This window comes from Canis lupus, chromosome 6 (genome assembly GCF_003254725.2).
Source record: "Canis lupus dingo isolate Sandy chromosome 6, ASM325472v2, whole genome shotgun sequence".
In the NCBI taxonomy this organism is placed as follows: Eukaryota; Metazoa; Chordata; class Mammalia; order Carnivora; family Canidae; genus Canis; species Canis lupus.
The window spans coordinates 24,858,975-24,878,992 of NC_064248.1; the positions used below are offsets into that span (position 1 = coordinate 24,858,975).

A 20,018-nucleotide genomic window follows, 5' to 3' on the forward strand; every position below is an offset into this window, starting at 1 on the left:
ATTTACAGACAATAAAAATGACCTCAGGAAGATTAAGAAATGAGCCATCTGGCACACAATAAATGGCTGATCTGGAGCCAGGCACACTGACTCAAAAGCCAGTCTACTAGGTCAAGAAAGTTATCCACCTCCCAAAGGGGCCTATCCTCCTTTTTTTACAAACTGGGTCTGGTCCGGTAATGTCTGAATTATTTTCTCACTTTGACCTTCAACTATTTTCACTTCCTCTCCTGCTCATGTTTGGATGGTAGAGGAGTTTGCTGAGCCCATGAGGACAGAGTATGCTTCAGCAGAGTGCCCACCCCAGGACAGGGAACCCAAATGGCCACAGGTGCATGTCTTAATGGTGCTAACAAATACCGCTTTTTCCCCAGCACAGCCTGGCTTCAGATACTGGCCTCTGCCTGGCTCCTTGGGTCTACCTTGTCCTTCTCAGTAACCAAGAAAAAGCCTAGTACCCTGGCACTGCTTTTTCAGTTAATTTCTAACTAAGGAATCTCTTTATGCCAAAAGGTGCAAAACAGAGGCCTTATATTTGCAGGCACAAGTTTGACCCCCCAATGTCAGTCCCTTGGGGTGTCCACATATTAGGAAAAAGAACAACAACAATCTGACAGCCTAGGAAAGGAAAACACTGTGCCCAAAGGGGAAAATATTCCACCCTCAAGAAAACAATCTCAAGAAACAAAACCAGAGAATAATTGGAGGAGAGATTGCCAGCCAGGGGTAGATGTATATATAGGAGGCACACACCTGTAAACAGACTAATTCTACTTTTCTGGCTTCAGGTAAGGCTATCAATGGCTCTCTCTTCTCCTAGCCACTTCTCCCCCCACCTAGTTGCCTACTAATTCCCATTCCATTTGGGAGAGGCAGAAAGGAAATGAAGAGATTGGACACTTGGGTCAGACCTAGATTGGGTCATTCTTCTGTTGACTATTGGCTTCATTATCTTTGTTGGTCAATCTCCCTATCTTTGAGGCTATGCTTTTCTAATAATAATGACTACTATTTCTTCACTTATTCGACAAATATTAGTAAAGTGCCTACTATGTACCAGGCACTGGGGTACGGCAGTGAACAATAGCATTTGCTATGTGTCAGATCCTGCTTTGCTTATATCATCTTAGTTAATCTCCATGACAACATGGAGTCAGTTATCATCTGCCACAGTGTTTTCAAAGTATAGGTCATGACCCATTAGTAAATCATGAAATCACTTGTGGATTATATCCAAAATTTTCTTTTCTTTCTTTCTTTCTTTCTTTCTTTCTTTCTTTCTTTCTTTCTTTCTTTCTTTCTTTCTTTCTTTCTTTCTTCTTTCTTTCTTTCTTTCTTTCTTTCTTTCTTTCTTTCTTTCTTTCTTTCTTTCTTTCTTTCTTTCTTTTTATGATAGTCGCACAGAGAGAGAGAGAGAGGCAGAGACACAGGCAGAGGGAGAAGCAGGCTTCATGCACCGGGAGCCTGACGTGGGATTCGATCGCAGGTCTCCAGGACCGCGCCCTGGGCCAAAGGCAGGCGCTAAACTGCTGTGCCACCCAGGGATCCCCCAAAATTTTCTTTTAATTAAATTTTATAGACTCTGTCAGCAAGCAATGCAAACAGTAATGATAAGGGTTTTTTGTTTTTTTTTTTTTTTTTAGAAAACGTATTATATTGTGTGTGTGTGTGTGTGTGTGTGTACCCATGTACATACACAAGCAACAGCACCAGGTTATGGCAAAAAATATTTTCCTTATAGCAGATTGTGGTTACAAAGGCTTGGAAAACACAGCTCCAGAACACAAGTTCTTTGATCACAGGGATTTCAAACTGAGCCTGGCACATCACAGCCACTCAGTTTGTAAAAACAATAATCCCTATTCATAGATGAGGAAACTAATTCTTAGCGAATTGAAATACCTTTCCCAGTGTTACATTGTTAGCAATTAGTGAAATACAGATTTGGATCCTGGTTGCAGGCTCCAGGTCCCACACATTTAACCACTATACTACTCTAGTTTGCAGCTATAAAAATTGAGGCAATAGTAATACTCACCTAGGATTATTTCACCAACTGAGTGAAATAATAAGTGACCGCTCTGGAAACACTAAAACCTTTTGTGAAGGTTCATCATCTCTTGAGTTACTTATCTTAAGCAAAGCTACCTCCAAAAAAGATGGTGAGTCCAGAACGTGCTACCCTACCTTGCTGCTTCCTGTTTCAAAAGAGACTCACTTCTTCCAGATGCACTGAGATTGGGGAAGCAGAGGCTAATATGCGGGTGGGAGTAAGAGTTGGGTAACAGATGGGAAAACTACCAAAGCAAGGGTCACAATACTGCACATATTTTGTCATTCATATAAATGGCATCTTCTGGAGTTGTGCAGTGCACAACCAAAGCACTCCTCTCAACTGTGGAGAAGTGAGTTCAATCATGTATTTATCCCACCCATCTCTGTTCCACAGGACTCCAGGCATCACAGACAGGGAGGAAACGCCAAGGGGTCAACCTGTCCTTGCCTTTGGGCAGGTCTTCTCCAGACCAGAAGTAACTGTGAAGAGCAGAAAAAAATGGGGCAGCTTTCCTCTCTGACCTCGGTGTGGATGGTAGTGGTGGTAACCTCTTGGGTCATCATAGCTGCAAACATTGATACTGTGGAAGCAAGTAAGTGGTGTGTGTGTGTGTGTGTGTAGGGAACAATGCTGCTGTTAACAGAGCAGGTCTGGCTCCATCTCCTATAATGCTTAGAATTTGATTTATTCAAAATCCATTTTTTACACTTTAATGTATATAGGACTCAGATGAGAATTTTGCTGAAATGCAGATTCCGATTCAGTAGGCCTTAGGTAGGGTCTGAAATTCTGCATTTCTGACAAGCTCTCAGGTAATTCTGATGCTGTCTATGGTCCTTGGATCATACATTGAGAGGCAAGAGTCTAGAATACCACTAAGATCCCCTGGCACTTTACTGGAAGGTCAGGAACATATTCAACCACACAGGAGATTGGAACACACCTAAGTGGTTTCCAAACACCTTCCCTTGCACTCTTAAGGGGTCATTCCATTGGATTTTGCATTATCCTCATCTAGCTTTCAGCTTCTCCTGGAGAAGGGAGCCGAATATCTCCCCTGAGCTGGAGCACTTTGGGGAACAGTAAATGCCATTTCAGGGTCATAGTTAAGAGGTTAAGAGCGTATACTCTGTGGTCCTGCCGCCTGTGTTTGTGTCTTGGTTCTGCTGCTTACTAACAGAGTAAGTGGCTTAAACCCTCTGAATCTCAGTTTGCTCAGGGTAAATACAAAAGCAATCCCACAGGGCCACTAGGGAGGATTCAATGAGATAATGAGTGAAAAGCCTAGTGTCCGGCATATAGTAAGTGCTTAATAAACGATAGCTCAATATCTTTATTGTTTTCATTGTCGTGGAGGATGTCAAAGTGTGACTTTGACACACAAAGTGTGACTGCCCCTATCAGGGAGAGTTGGGGAAGTCTTCAGAGGAAAGGCAGGGAAGATCTGTTAAATGTTCAAAGGGTGTGTGTGTGTGTGTGTGACATGGACACCTAAATCTTACCAAAGTGTCAAGAACTCTGCATTATTCCTCTGCATGTGGAAACATGGATATTTTAAAAGAAGACACAGTTTGAAAGTAATGCTTAACAGAGAAGAATGCACAGTGGAATCATCAGGGGAGTTCTGTTTAGTTGTTTTGGAGGGAGTCATCCAGGGACCACATCTTAAAAAAAACATGGTACCCTAAGGGATGCGGAGGACTCTGGGTGACCACTGGCCCAGCTGCTCCCACTCTGAGGCTGGGCTCTTTTGTCCACAGGAAGCTGCTCTGAATGTCACAGCAATGCCACCTGCATGGAGGATGGGATGGTCACAACATGTTCCTGCCTGGTGGGTTTCACTGGCAACGGCTTTGAGTGCGTGGACCTGGATGAATGTGCCATTCCTGGTGCCCACAACTGCTCGGAGGGGAGCAGCTGTATGAATACGCTGGGCTCCTACCTCTGCACCTGCCCCGACGGCTTCCGTCTGACACCGGGGCTGGGCTGCATCGACGTGGATGAGTGCTCGGAGCCGGGGCTCAGCCGCTGCCATGCCCTGGCCACCTGCATCAACAACAAGGGCAATTACTCGTGCGTGTGCCCAGCGGGCTACCGAGGGGACGGGCAGCACTGTGAGTGCTCCCCGGGCTCCTGCGGCCCGGGCTTGGACTGCGTGCCCGTGGGCGACGCGCTGGTGTGCGCGGACCCGTGCCAGGAGCATCGCATCCTGGATGAGTACTGGCGCAGCACCGAGTACGGGGCAGGTTACACCTGCGACGTGGGCCTGAACGGCTGGTACCGCTTCACAGGGCCAGGTGGGGTGCGCCTGGCGGAGACCTGCGTGCCAGTCCTGCACTGCAACACGGCCGCGCCCATGTGGCTCAATGGCACACACCCGACCAGAGACCAGGGCATCGTGAACCGCACAGCCTGTGCGCACTGGAGGGGCCACTGCTGCCTGTGGGATGCGTCCATCCAGGTGAAGGCCTGCGCCGGCGGCTACTATGTCTACAACCTCACGGAGACCCCTGAGTGCTACCTGGCCTACTGCACAGGTGAGCGGGCGCCTCCCCCCCCCCTCCACCCCCTATTCCGGGCCTGGGTGGGCACCACGGGAGACCCCGGAGCATCCCTGTTGACTGTCTGTGTCTGTGATCCTGCAGACCCCACCTCTGTGTTGGGGACATGTGAGGAGTGCAGTGTAGAAGAGGACTGCAAATCCCATGATGGCATGTGGAGCTGCCAGTGCAAACAGGACTTCAATGTCACTGGTGAGGCCAGTGGGAGGAGGGTGATGCGTTGAGAAATGGCAGCAACTGGGGGAGGGATACATGGCTGTGTGTGAGTTGGGGACATGTGGGGATGATGCAGGGATGCATATCATCCCATGTGAATGAAAAGTGGATCCAGTAATATCTGTCAAAACCAGGAGAAGCTTGAGGTGCCTGGATGGCTTGGTGGTTGAGCATCTGCCTTCGGCTCAGGGCATAATCCTGGGGTACTGGGATCAAGTTCCACATCCAGCTCCCTGTGAGGAGCCTGCTTCTCCCACTGCCTATGTCTCTGCCTCTCTCTCTATGTGTGTCTTCATGGATAAATAAAATCTTTTTTAAAAACTCAAAACAAAAAAGAACCCCCCAAACAGGAGAAGCTCTCTGGGCTCCTAGGCTCCCTTTAGTTGACCCCAAAGCTCCGAGAGCTTGGGGGACCCCATTACCCCCAGCCTCCTTTCTGAGGCTCCCACATCACAGCACAGGTGGCTGCCACATGTTGTCCAAAGGCTGCCTAGGCCATATTTCTGCAGCTCAAGAACAGAGGAGTAGTGACCAGCCTGTGGTTTGGAGGGCTGGGTCCTCCACTGACCAGCAGAGGATCCTAAGCAGACCTCCGTGGGCCTCAGTTTCCCCATATGTACAATGATTGAAGCAGGAGAGTATCTCCCAAACTTTAGTCATGATTTTAGTCACATCCAAGTACCAATTTTATAATTTTGTATTATCCAAGTACTACCTAGACTATGATTTTTATTATTAACTTGTTCTTTAAATTGATTGAATCCTTCTTTTATATAAACTTGGGACATTTATGGCCACTGCTACATCTATCTGTGGCAAGTAACACCTTAGAAGGTAACAGTAAAAATAAATACAGTGAAAGAGAATTCTTAAATTCCAGCAGCAATTTAATTGAAGTATTACAGCTGGAATACTTCAAAAAAATCCAGCTGGATGTCATTGTGTGCCCCAAACACTTAGCCTGATGTCTGCACTCTGTTGTTTTAAAAGAGAAATTAGCAAATGTATACTTTAAAAACTTCAGTAGCTAGTGTGGACTACCTCTCTGATATAGAAAGGATGGAAAGATAATTGTAATTAATATGTTAGTTTGTTGTTTTGTTTTACTGAGATTAAGTGTATTTTTTTAAAGATTTTATTTATTTAATCATGAGAGACAGAGAGTGAGGCAGAGACAAAAGGCGTAGGCAGAGGGAGAAGCAGGCTCCCTGCAGGGAGCCCAATGTGGGACTTGATTCTGAGACTCCAGGATCATGACCTGAGTCAAAGGCAGACGCTCAACCACCAAGCTACTCGGGTGCCCCAAGATTCAATGTATTTAGTTCTGGGGGGTGGATTACACAAAAATAATATTGCTTTTTGTATACAATGCACACTTAGGGCAACATGGAGCTGATGGTTGGCCACCTGGATCCATCTAGTGGTGTTCAGAATCCAATCTTGTGTCTCTGTCTCTCTGAGAGGAGACCACAAAAAGAGACAGAAACTAATCTGAATGCTTTCAGCTGGTGGCCAGCTGGGCCCTGAATTGTGGTCACAGGTTTCCAATCCTGCCTTCTCTGCCTATTTCAGATCTCTCCCTCCTGGACCGCAGGCTGGAGTGTAGGCCCAATGATATCAAGGTGTCCCTGAGCAAGTGTCAGCTGAAGAGCCTGGGCTTTGAGAAGGTTTTCATGTACCTGCGTGACAGCCAGTGCTCAGGCTTCAATGAGAGGGGCGACCGGGACTGGGTATCTGTGGTGACCCCAGCCAGGGATGGTCCCTGTGGAACAGTGATGATGGTATGTCCTGGCCATTGTGGGACAGGGTTGGAGCACTGCCTGGTCCAAGTCCCGGCTTTATCATTTCCTAGTTGTATAAGCCTGCCTGTGCCTCAGTTTCCTCAATGTAAAATGGAGTATGGTAATAGTACCTACTTCACAGGGTTGTTAAGAGGATTAAATGAGCTAATATGTAGGAATTGATTGGGACAGTGACTGGCACAGTGTAAGTGCTCAATAAATGCTAGCTTTAAATAAAGAGAATGATCCATGGTGACAGCTCCCCATCTTACAGATGGGAACAGAAAGGCCCAGAGAGGGCAGTGATTCTTCTCAGCCAGAGGTATTAGCACAGGGCTAGGAAGCAGGTCTGTCTGTCTTGGGTGGTGCTGAGAGGGGCAAGGTCTGCATCACTGGTGTTCAGAACCAGGCCTTCACCTCCAGAAACCTCCTCAAAAGTGACCCAGAGGTCAATGTTTGAGTGGAACACAGGCTTCTCCAACTCCATCATCCCCCCAAAAGAAAAGGAAAGAAGTCAAAAGAAAGGAAGAAAAGAATTGTTATTTGCTTAGCACAGTGTTTGAAATTCCAGCATTAATAATGAGTCTGGACATAGTTTTTAGTGTTTTTACTGTTTGAGAGGAAGTGTGGCCTAATTCGAAGAGCCCAGGCTTATTAGATCCCATGTACTGTGAGAGAGTTACTCAAGAGTTACTCCAATTCTATGAACCCCCGTCTCCACATCATGAGGCAGGAGGCTAGTAGCCCTGCCTCTTAGGGTCATTGGAGGGGTTAATGCAGTGGTGCAGCAGGAGGAGTGGTTAGCCCAGGGCCCAGCTCATAAATGGCTGCTGTCATTGTAACTTTGGATCATGACAGCTGGGAGGGTAGCTCACAGGTGGCCAGAGAAACCCGTTTGGTTTTGAATCCTACTCAGATTCTCATGGCCCTTTCCTCTCTCCAACCCCTCAATACAGAGGAATGAAACTCATGCCACATACAGCAACACTCTTTACCTGGCAGATGAGATCATCATCCGTGACCGCAACATCAAAATCAACTTTGAGTGTTCCTACCCCCTGGATATGAAAGTGAGCTTGGAGACCTCCCTGCAGCCGATAGTCAGGTACGGCCAGAAAGGGTCTCCAGTACCCCTGACCATCTCTACACTGCAACCCCTTACTCACCAGGTCCTCAGCTTTCCTGTTAACTATCAGCCATTAAGAGCTGGGTGGGGGGACTGGGAGGCAGTATTTCCAGTGGAGGAGCCCAACTAGGAAGCCTGGAGTCCAGACTCCAGTCTAGGCTCATACTAACCAGACGGCTTTGGAAATTGATATAGCCCCACTCTGGGTGTCAGTATTCTCACCTGTGAAATTGATTTAGTGGTACTTGTACTACCTTTCTTAGAAGCACAACAGTGCTTGGCATATGTGGATTAAATATTAGGGCCTCTGGCTTATAAGAGGGACAGGGTGGTTGGACCAGATGGAAGAAGGGAGGGCTCTTGGTCCAGACCTGCTATGTATGATATATCCATCATATGCCATATTTGGAGCTTAGTTTCCTTCCTTATCTATAAATAGGAATTTGATTAAAGAGATGTTTATAAATTATGCCTCTTAGAGTTGAGGGTCTTTAAGGAAGTATGCTTGGGGATGCCTGCAGGGTGAACCAGAGAAGTTTCACCCATATTAGTGCTACAAGAAGTTTTATTATTACAATAAATAAATAAACAAATAGACAGTGTTGCTAAATAAAATTGAAAATCTCTGAGTGGGATGAATCATAGGCCAATGATGCTGATGTTGGAAAAAAATTACAGTTGTAATTATAACAAGTATTTATGAAGAATTGACTATGTGTCAGGCATTGTGTTAAGTGCTCTATAGGAAACATCTTATTGAAATCTTAGAACACTAGGGCACCCGGGTGGCTCAGCAGTCGAGCATCTGCATTTGGCTCAGGTCATGATCCTGGGGTCCCGGAATGGAGTCCTGCATTGGGCTCTCTGCAGAGAGCCTGCTTCTCCCTCTGCTTATGTCTCTGCCCCTCTCTCTGTGTCTCTCATGAATAAATAAATAAATAAAATCTTTAAAAAAAGAAATTTTAGAACACCTTAAGAGGTGTAGCCATTACTATTATTCTTATTCCCATTATACAGGTGTGGAAAATGAGGCTCAGAGAAGATTGAGTAACTTGTTCAAAGTTAGAGTCTAATAAATGGCAGAGCTAGGATTTAAATCAAGGCCTCCAAGCCCAGAGCCCCGACTCTACCATGACCTTCACTATGAAGCTCATCCATGGTTACACGTTCTTTGGGAAGGGCACTAGGCACTGATGAGTGTGCATGGCTGACTTGAGGGAAGAAGGTTGCTCATTGTCGGCCTTTGGCCAGAGCATCGTCTGGCCAAGTAGTGTCCTGGAGCAATGGGGCCATGTCACAGGACTGATGGACTTCAGGGAGCAACACATCTGTATGCAGATGTCTTTCTGGTTTGAGCTAGATATCTTGCCCTAGTCCAAACCAATAGCGCAACTCTCACCTGCAAAATGGACTTCCACATTACTGAGTTTTTATCATGTGCCTTATTTCCCAGCATATCAGTCCTATGATGTCCTTTTTTGGCTCATCCTGTGAAATCTAAACCAGTGTAGCTGTTTTCAATGTGGTTAAAAACAATCTATTTACAAAATCTCTATCTTCTACTGTAGGTGGAACCAGAACTCTGACTTAGGCCTGTAGGACTCATAGCCATCCCTTTTAACTGTTCCAGGTTGAGACCAAAGAAGGAATGTGTGTGTGACTCCCTTGAGAATTTGTTTATTGGACTTCTTAAAGGCAAGGGCCACCAAGTGAGGGGGGCGGACATGTTACAAATATGTGGTCTATGGATCAGCAGCATCAGCATCACATGGGAGCTTGTTGAAAATGCAGAACATGAGCTCCACCTGAACCTACCAAACCAGAACCTGCATTTCAACAAGATCCTGAGGTGACCCATGTCTGTCCATTGCAGTTTGCAACCATTACAGTGGTTGGTGGGTTCCAGTCCTACTGCTAGATAAACAGGCAGAGAGCTGCCAGGGACTGCCTAGGACTACAGACAAGAAAGCGTGGCCTATCTGTTGTTCTCAGCTCTGGTTTTCTCACCAACCCCTTTCCCCCTGCAGCTCTCTAAACATCAGCGTGGGCGGGACAGGCATGTTCACCGTGCGGATGGCACTCTTCCAGACTCCTGACTACACACAGCCCTACCAAGGCTCCTCTGTGACCCTGACCACAGAGGCCTTTCTCTATGTGGGCACCATGCTGGATGGGGGTGATTTGTCCCGGTTTGCACTGCTGATGACTAACTGTTATGCCACACCCAGCAGCAACGCCACAGACCCCTTGAAGTACTTCATCATCCAGGACAGGTAAGGCCCATGGAAGGAATTCTGGGGCAGGAGAGGGCAGCCTTTGGATTTGGATTTGGGGGAAAAAGTACATCTTTATATTCATTAACCTCTAGCTGAAATTTAGCATCACCATCCATTATGAACATAGGCAACAAACCACAGAAGTATTAGCAGGACAGGTAAAAACATTTACCTATGTCAGTACTTTTTAGTTACTAGAGTATTAGAGTTTCTACTAGAAATTATTATTAATGCATTATAAAATATATCCTTGTAAATACATGTATTTATATATAATACATAAGTAAATATATAATGCATACATCAAATGCTGTAATATTTTGAGAACTGTACTTCAATTGAGCTGGTTTCCTTTATAAGCTTAGGTACTTTATGCACTTAAAATAGTATTTTGGGGGATCCCTGGGTGGCGCAGCAGTTTAGCGCCTGCCTTTGGCCCAGGGCATGATCCTGGAGACCCGGGATCGAATCCCATGTTGGGCTCCCAGTGCATGGAGCCTGTTTCTCCCTCTGCCTGTGTCTCTGCCTCTCTCTCTCTCTCTCTGTGTGTGACTATCATAAATAAATAAAAATTTAAAAAAGAATAGTATTTTGGAAGAGGGATGCACAGGCTTCACCAGAAAGCTGGAGGTATCCAGGACTCAAGAAAAGGTTAAGAAACCTGACTGAAAGGTGCGCCCATCCAGGGTAGGAGGCAAGCTGACACTTGGGTGGGAGGAGTGAGATGGAGACACAGTTAACCAAGGACCAATTGTAAAAGGGAAGACACAAGCGTGCTGCTTTTGGAGAACACTGGACCACACTGTGAGGAGATAATGCACACTGTCATTCAAAACAGAATAGGTGTTTTTGGAAACTTACTGTGTGCCAGGCTCTGTGGATGGCACAGTGAATAGAGGGGACAAAACTCTCTGCCCCTACATACAGCTGATATTCTAAGAGGGCGAGACCAATAATTAAACAAGATGGAATCAATAGCATGTTAGTGGTGATGGGGCTAAAGGAAAAATCCAAAGCAGGAAAAGGGGAGGGGCATATGCTATTTCATAGCATAGGCAGAAAAAGCATCTGTGAGACACAGTGACCTATTCTGTTTCGGTTCTTAGAATCTGCTTGGTTCCATCAAAGGAAAAGCATCAGTTGGGTGCTCATCTGACGTTTATACCTCTCTGTTATTGCCTAATCCCTTTTGCAACAGAAAGTAGGCAGAAGTCTGTTTTAGAGCTTTTTGCTGTGACAGGAGCTAACTAAAATTTAATGGCAACTGGGCAGCCCCGGTGGCTCAGCGGTTTAGCGCCGCCTGCAGCCCAGGGCATGATCCTGGAGTCCGGGGATCGAGTCCCACGTCAGGCTCTCTGCATGGAGCCTGCTTCTCCCTCTGCCTGTGTCTCTGCCTCTCTCTCTCTTTCTCTGAATCTCTATGAATAAATAAATAAAATTAAAAAAAAAAATTTAATGGCAACTGTTTTACTTTATATTTATCTATAAATGATCGTGTTTTGCTTATGACAAGTAATGCTGGTTTGCTGTTTGTGGTCAGGATCTAAAGATTCTCCTAAAAAATAGCTGTATTCCAATAAAAAGATACATATACTTAGGGCAAATAGCCAGTAAATAAAAATAAAACAGGTGTTGGGAAACACAGGAAAACACACATGAAGGTGGTTTCTAGGTAAGGCAAAGATTTGCAAAGAGGCATTGATGGAGATTGGAGATTCATGGAGATTTGGGTTCACATCTTGGCTTTGTTATTTCTTAGTCCAGAGACACAAGTCATCTCATCTCTTTGAGATTCATGTTTTCATATGTGAAATGGGCATAAATAATACCTACAGTGCAGGGATTTGTAAACTTTTTTTTCCCCAGAGTAAAACGATTGAGCATGTACATCATGGAACACTTAGAAGTTTTGCAAAAGAAGCAGAAAGAAATGCGGGGTGTGCCTGTGTTTTCCTGTCTAGGCATGTGTGGGAGCTGGGTCAGGGAGTGCCAGTTCAGGGGGGCTGCCAAACATCTCAGAACATATAAGGAAGAGCCAGTTGGGGAGAGAGTAGGAGGGGTGGGAGGGGACCCTTGGATGCCCTGTTCAGGTTATGTCCATGGGGCTTTCAGGGGGTGGTCCCATTAACCTCAAGGCATTTATTTGGTCAAGTGGAGTTTGCACTTTTGCAAACAGATCTGAATTGTTTGAACAAAGCATAGTTCCCTTTTTGGTTCTTCCTCTTTGCAGTCAGCATTCAGCCCCTCTCCTAAATCAATTTCAAGCAAGTCATGTAAAATAACTGAGAAAATACCCAATTTGCCTACCCTTGTATCCTGATCCAGCCCAGCACACACATGAGTCTCTGCAGGTGCAGTTTTGAGTTTTGGTGCAATTGTGTATGTCTATGCATGGGAGCATGTGTGCGCGCGCACACATACACAAACACACACACTCTCTCTCATCTGGTCACTGCCCCTCAGGACTTAGAAGCATCCACTGTTATAATTAGAAGCTGGAACATAGGAGATAGCTGACAAATGGTAGCTAATGAACCTGAATGCCATTTCCTGGGGAACCAAAGTACTGACTTTATAGCATAATTTCAACCCTGTGCTGATGACATTTTTATGTCAGCAGATTTTATATATATCAGAAAAGTTAACTCGTTTAATCTTCACAGCTACCTGGGATGCCTAGGTAGTTCAGTGGTTGAGCGCCTGCCTTCGGCCCAGGACATAATCCCGGGGTCCTGGGATCGAGTCCCAGTCGGGCTCCTTGCATGGAGCCTGCTTCTCCCTCTGCCTGTGTCTTTGCCTCTCTGTCTCTGCCTTGTCTCTGTGTCTCTCATGAATAAATAAATATAATCTTTAAAAAGAATCTTCACAGCTATCTTATGATATGGATCACCAATAATAATTGCTGTATACAGATGGGGAAACTGAGGCACAAAGAAATTAAGTTGCTCAAGGACACACAGCTGATAGGTGGTGGAGTGAGATTTGAACCCAGGAAGTTTGGCTCCAGAGCACTTGCTTCACCACCCGCATTATGTGACTTAACCCCCTCAGATGTCCACGCACTACGGACTCAACCATCCAGGTGGTGGAGAATGGGGAGTCCCCTCAGGGCCGATTTTCTGTACAGATGTTCCGTTTTGCCGGGAACTACGACCTGGTCTACCTGCACTGTGAAGTGTATCTCTGCGACATCATTAATGAAAAATGCAAACCTGTGAGTTGCCTCTTCTCCCTCAGGCTCCTCCCCATCTCCCATAACCAAAGACATTTGGCCACAAGGTCCAGAAGAAAACAAACATTTCTGCTGTTTCCCTTTTAGTCCAGGAAGAGAATGAGCAGTAGGAGGGGTTGGACATAGCCATGTGAGAGACCAAAACTGTTGGGAAATCAGGCAGGATCAGTGCAGTGTGACAGGCTGGTAAATGCTCTGGCTTATCTGCAAGCTTGTGTTCTGATAACAGACACGGATATTTTAAAGCAGCAGGTGCACCTTATCTATGTTAACTTTTTAATGCTTCACAAGTAACTAGAGATGAGGCATGTTATTAGTTCTCTATATGGCAAGAGCAGCTCAGAGAACTTAAGTGACTTTCCTAAGATCATGTGGGGCATAAACCCAAATGTACAGATCTCCTGACAACTCCTGCCTCGACCATCCTCAAGCCCCAGCCTGAGGCAGGAGGATGCCCCTGAGGGAGGGCAGCCCATTCCCCATGGCAGGACCACATCTAGTCTCCCTCATGCAATGATTTCTTTGTTGCCCTCTTCCTGCAGACCTGCTCTGGGACCAGATTCCGCAGTGGAGGCATCATAGACCAAAGCCGCGTCCTGAACTTGGGTCCCATCACACGGAAAAGTAAGAGAACCACTCCCTCCCCCATGTTTCTGGTGGGGAATATTCTCTGGAGATGAGGAAGGATGCCAGAACCTGGCACGTGGATGTTACTGGATTCTGAAGAACTGGAGAAAGTGGATTCTGTGGACTTCAAGCTGCCTTCCTTTTACCGGTTCCTCGTCATTGATTCATTCCATTGCACAAATTTATTCTTGTACCTCTTCTGTGCTAGATCCTGTGCTAGTAGTTGGGGATCTTGTAAGCAGACACAGACCCGGATCACATGGAGCTTAGAGACCAGTGGAGAAGGCATTATTCAGATTGAGGAGGGATTAACCAAGAGAGGTCAGGGAAAGTGGGTGAGGGGAAGGGAATCCCAGGCAGAGGGCACAGCATGGGCAAAGGGCCTGTGGTGGTAGGGGGATGGTGGAGGCAGTGGGTAGCCCAACCTGCTAGAGGAACTGAGTAAAGGGCAGGCTGGTAAGAGGACATTGGTATGGGATGAGCTGATACAGGTGGCTCAGACCATGTGGGGACTTAAAGTTGCTAAGGTTTTGGGTCTTTCTCTCAAAAGTAGTGGGGAACCCCTGAAGGGTCCAAAGCAGGGAAGTGACATGATCAGATCCGGGTTTCAAAAAGACCACTCTAACTGCAAGGAGAAGGGCAAATTGAAGGGATATCTCTCAGGTTTCTTGCCAACTGCATGCCTTCTCTTTGCACTGATCCTTCTCTTTCCCTTTATAGATGTCCAGGCAGTGGTCTCAAGGGCTGCTTCCAGCAGCTTGGGTAAGTTCAGGTCCTCTTTTCAGGGGGACCTCCACTAGAACCTTCCTCTGGGGCTTTTATCTGTGGCCCAGGATGTGCTGGAGTGCCTGGCCTGCTTGGCTTGAGCTCTAAAGAGGGGACTGCATCTGTGGAAATGCCTGGTACTGGGGCTGCACATATACCTGTGCTGTCTCACAGTAGTGCATATGTGCACACAGACACAGGGGTGCATAGACAGGCACACAGAGTGTTCATCACCCAGACATGTTTGTGTGCACACACACACTAGATCATATGCATGTGTTCATATTTACACACACAGATGCAGAGATGGCTAGAGTTGCATGCATGTATATTTACAGGTACAGACATACACATACTTCCACAAATTTATACCCAGTAGACCTGCATACACTAGATCTAGACCTTGGGCACTTCCTGAAGCTTTGTGATTCATCTCTAACACCTTTTGCAGGGTTCACTCAACAGGTGACAAATATATGTGGAGTGCTACTACATGCCAAGGACCATGCTTAGTTCCGGGATGAACACGTTAGATAAACAAGAAACCCTCTTTCTCTGCCTCTCTGACCACAAAGGCCAGGGACAGGTGGCATTTTATGGCCTTTGATTTCAGACACACTGATTTGTCTGAAAATCTGGATGAAAAATGAATTGATGTAACTTGTTGCCCTTCTTGGCTTCTGACACCTCAATCTGAAAGAAGTGTTACACCAACCTAGTGTTTTATCTGATCTAGACCAACCCTGCACCAGGAAGCTTGGAGCTGAAGATTCAAGGTGTTCCTAAAAGGCTTGTCCTCTGTGAATATCAGAGGTCACTAAGGATGGTTGAGTAGTTTGGGCACTGCACATGAGTGTCCTTTTGAGGAGCTACCAATCCCAGTGCTAGAGGAAAGGCTGTCTTCTCCAATTTGGTTCATCTGGGAGGGCCCCTTTTTCTATTTTTCCACCCCAACTAGCACCTTTTTCTAACTGGTTTTCAGGGCAGATAAGAGAAAGCTTCCTTTCTCTAACTGACCAGCCCAGAGAGGGTGTTCTTTCCTAATCGATCAGTCTAAAGGGGGCATCTTACATTAGTTTTGCACAAAGGCACGTCAGTGCTTGCAGCAGCCCTGTAATTGCTTTCTTTTCAGGGTTCCTGAAGGTCTGCCTGCCTCTGCTTCTATCGGCCACCCTGACCCTGATGTTTCAGTGATTGGCAGCTGGAAACCCTGTGCTCTGTGGCTTCATTTCCTGCTGGCTGGGGATGATGCCGCTTAGTGCTCCAGCCACAGAAAAGGGAACTCACACTTCAGTCACCTGCTCCTCTTTCCCCACCTTTAATCCTCATTATCACAAAATATCTTAATATCTTTAAATTCTGCCTTCTTTCAAAATGGGACTTGTGACATGTGTGCACATGAGGCCCCATGTCTCCTTAAAGATTGTGGCAAAATAATAATAATTTTAAAAGCTCAGTCGTTGAAGTCATTCATTCATTCAATAAGTATTTATTGAGCACCAACTATCCAAGGTAGGAACTTATCATAGTGCTGAGGATCCTGTGGTGAGAACAACCAGGCAATGTCCCCACATTCATGGAGTTCACATTCTAGTCGGAGAGACTGGGTTCAATTAGTTCTGCTGTGTAACCTTAGATAAAAACCACAATGTCTCCATGTCAGCTGGATGTCGAGCTTCATCCACCCATGCTTTCATTCATCCACTCATCCATTTATTCAAGAAGTATTTCCATCTCCTATATGTCAGGCACTGTGTTAGGGAATACAGAAGAAAACAAGCCAAACGCAAAGCCTTCTCTCCTGGAGCTTATAGTATGGCAGGAAAGGGAGAACTTGAATGGTGATGACAAGTGTGGCAGGCATGGCAGAAATGGAAGGTGTAACTGGAGGCCACTGGTGCTGTATAATGGGGATAATAAGGATGCTTTCACAGGATCCATTGAACTTTGCAGAAACATTTATGTGAGCACCTAGTACATGCCAGGTACTGTGATAGGTGCTGGAGAGACACTAGTGAAATAGACAGATGCACTCCCTGTTTTCAGAAGTCTCACAATCTTTAGAGGGGATATACTGACACATCCTAAGGACCTCCTCCCTCCATTGCACCCGTCCCTCTGCATCCAGAAGATGTAGGCCTGTGTACAGAGCCACAGCAGCAGCAGCAGTGGAGAGCAGACCCACTACCCTCTTTGGGCAGGGTTGCTTCAAAGGGTCCTCCAGGAGGCTCACTGAAGGCACAATCAGAAACTAAGATATTCCAGGTTGCCAGACATCTGTGTCAAGGCCAGTGGAAGCCAACACTGATGGGAAATTTCTGCCCTGACACCAGCTGCTTTCCAGGACTCCAGCTGTGGCTTTCCAGGACAGACCAAGGCCCTGTTGCATTATTAGAGCCTTCTGACCTCAGGGAAAACCACACGTGTGTATCAGCAAACAGGGATTATGGGGATGTGTATCTTGAGTTAAGGGACCTCACATGCAGACATATGGACATGCACCAAATCCCTATACCTGCTGCCTTTACATAAGAGCTTTATATAGGAGGACTTTGGGGTAGAGCCCAGGCCTGTCTATGGTCAATCCATGGTCAGTGGAGACTGGCTGAATTGTGTGCAGATTCACTTTGACTCAGGTACAACAGAACATGAAGAAAAAGAAAAGAAAAGAAAAATAAAAACGGGGCCAAAGGCAAGAGCCAGGGAAAAGAAAACACATTAGAATTAATCCCTTTATTCCTCTGTTCTTTTTCCTTTTCTTTAGTTTCTTGGTTTTTTATCAGGTATTAAGCTCAATATTCAATAGATATTTTAAGCATAAATTCAATGCTGAATAGGCACCAGGGAAATAGCAAGTAATCAAAACAGTGTCCTTGCTGGTAAAGAGCTTATGTTTAAAAGGGGGAAAACATTTAAACAATAATTATGTGAAATGTCAGGCACAAGCACTTTGGGGGGAAAAAATAAGGAACAGAGAATAGAGCTATGGGGATGTTATTTTATATAGGACAGTCAGGAAAAGTCTTTCTGATAAAAAGAAACTGAGAGAAGTAAGAGAACAAAGCAGGAGGATATCTGAGGAAGAGCATTACAGTTAAGTGTAAAGGCTCTGAGGCAGGATCTTGTGTCTTCCCCAAAAGGTTTCATTAAGACTTGGACAGCCATAAGTTTTGAAGCATTACTCACAGGAGAGGCTCTGAAGCATGTATGTTATGTTTTTTCCTCCTTTGATTTACCCAACAAGCACTTACTAGGTGCTGGTTAGAACTGCAAAGACAGGATCCCTGTCCATAAAGGTCTTACAGCCTTCAGAGGGAGACAGATAATAGTGGTAATTGAGTGGGATTGGAATCAGCCCATAGAGGCATAGGAGAAGAGAAAAGAAGCACCAGAAAGCCTACAGTGCTCAGGAAAGTCTTCCTGGGAGAGATGGACCTAAATATGTAGGAGGCCAGGCATAGTATGATTTAGGCAGAAGGAATAGCAAACATGTAAAAGTCAGGAGGTGGGGAAGAGTTCAGAGAGCCACAGATTGGCTGGAATATAGAATCTGGTGGGGAGAATCTATAGATGACGTAGGAGCTGTGGCCAGTGGTCAGATCCCAGGAGTGGGGGGTAATGCTGAGAGGTGATGTTATGGCATCTGGCTGCAGGAGAGGTAACAGAATCAAAGGAGGCAAGAATGAAAGCAAGGAGCTCCACTAGGCACCCGTTAAAGCCACCCTCATAAGGTGAAGGTGGCCTGAACTAGGGTTTGGGAAATGGGGCTAAAGAAGGAAAGATAGATTCAAGAAATATTTGAAAAGTGAGTAACAAGTTGTGGTGATTACTGGAAGTGTGAGGGAAGAAGGAGCCACATTTCCAGCTTGGGCGACCAGGTACATACCAGTACCATAGGTTAAGATAGACGATGCTATTTAAAGGGGAGAGATTTAGGGAATGGATGAGTTCAGATTTGGGTCTGCTGCATCTTGGCCCAAGAAGACAGGTCCAGCAGGCAGTCGGGCAGATGGATCTGATATTCAAGGGGGGTGGTCAGGGATAAAGATACAGATTTGAAACTCACCAGCCTGTAAAGGATACTAGAAACCAGGAGATAACTTGACACCTTCCAGTGACAGTATATGGAATGATAAGAAAAATAGGACCTACTAGCATTCTTAAGGACATCTGAAAGAAGAGGATAATGACAGAGCAAGAGTGTCCAAATCAAGGAAACATTGGCACAGCAGAGACAGGGAGATGCAGAGTGCCTGGAGGACGTAGCAAAAAATGTACTAAGGGGCCAGAAAAAAATACCTTAAGATCTGGCCTTAACAGGGCAGCTCTAGTGGCATGGTTCAGATTGGAATGGAGTAGTTGGAAGAGGGATGGAGGAACTGTTTTGTGGGACCAGATGAATTATGGAATCCTGCATTTTCGGTGGTTATAAGTTCCACATTTAGGGGATTTTTCTCCAAATGTACTAGGAGTAGAGAAGGTGGCTTGTAGCACCTTTTCTTTGCCCGGGTTGGGGTTTTGCTGGGAGGTGTGACCAATGCCAAGACCTCTGTGCTCCCTGCCTTCAGTAGCCTCAGCTCCTTAAAGAGTCTCACAGAAACACAGAACAGGCAGTGACCACTTGTTCTGCAAAAGCTTCGACTTCTTTATTGATGTCCAGATACCATGCTACGGAAGCCAGGTCTAAGCCTGACAGTTCTTTTTTTTTTTTTTTTTTTTTTATTTATTTTTTTATTGGTGTTCAATTTACTAACATACAGAATAACACCCAGTGCCCGTCACCCATTCACTCCCACCCCCCGCCCTCCTCCCCTTCTACCACCCCTAGTTCGTTTCCCAGAGTTAGCAGGCTTTACGTTCTGTCTCCCTTTCTGATATTTCCCACACATTTCTTCTCCCTTCCCTTATTTTCCCTTTCACTATTATTTATATTCCCCAAATGAATGAGAACATATAATGTTTGTCCTTCTCCGACTGACTTACTTCACTCAGCATAAGCCTGACAGTTCTAAGTCCAAGATTTATGGCTTCCTCTCTGTTCCATACCTTCCAATCTCTAGGGTAGCCCACATATTAGGAGGGATTGGAGGAGAGGTGATGCTGACTCTTAGTTTGTCTGTCCTCTGGTATAACTCCATGATTCACCAAGCTGGCCCTTCCCAGACTCCTCAACACTGAGTATCTGAAGGTGGGTAGAGTCTATGGGTCAAATATAGGAAACACCATCCCCCGCTTCTTTATTTATTCCCTTGCTCTAACTAGCCGCAAGTGGAGTGGCATCCAGACAGAAGCAGAAGTGTTCTAAGGTGATTAGCTAAGAACACAAGGTACAATTGGAAATCTATTGTGCAAACAAGTGCCTGTTTGATTTCTTTCAC

General features: G+C 45.7%; 1 protein-coding gene across 1 annotated transcript; it reads left to right on the plus strand.

The window, feature by feature from the left end:
- The first annotated feature begins 570 nt into the window (after positions 1-570).
- UMOD (uromodulin) lies at positions 571-16,096 on the plus strand. The gene is made up of 11 exons (XM_025416349.3): positions 571-788; positions 2,450-2,648; positions 3,817-4,593; positions 4,702-4,809; positions 6,406-6,614; positions 7,571-7,719; positions 9,768-10,013; positions 13,068-13,230; positions 13,791-13,872; positions 14,596-14,637; positions 15,773-16,096. The coding sequence occupies exons 2-11, from the start codon at positions 2,555-2,557 to the stop codon at positions 15,832-15,834; spliced, it is 1,932 nt and encodes a 643-aa protein (XP_025272134.1). The 5' UTR covers positions 571-788; positions 2,450-2,554; the 3' UTR covers positions 15,835-16,096.
- The last annotated feature ends 3,922 nt before the right edge of the window (positions 16,097-20,018 follow it).

Excerpts from the sequence above, each read along its gene's own strand:
- UMOD (XM_025416349.3), top strand. The coding sequence starts at position 2,555 with ATGGGGCAGCTTTCCTCTCTGACCTCGGTGTGGATGGTAGTGGTGGTA. Across the intron at positions 2,649-3,816 it reads CATTGATACTGTGGAAGCAA|GAAGCTGCTCTGAATGTCAC; the intron begins GTAAGTGGTGTG and ends TTTTGTCCACAG. Across the intron at positions 13,231-13,790 it reads TTAATGAAAAATGCAAACCT|ACCTGCTCTGGGACCAGATT; the intron begins GTGAGTTGCCTC and ends CTCTTCCTGCAG.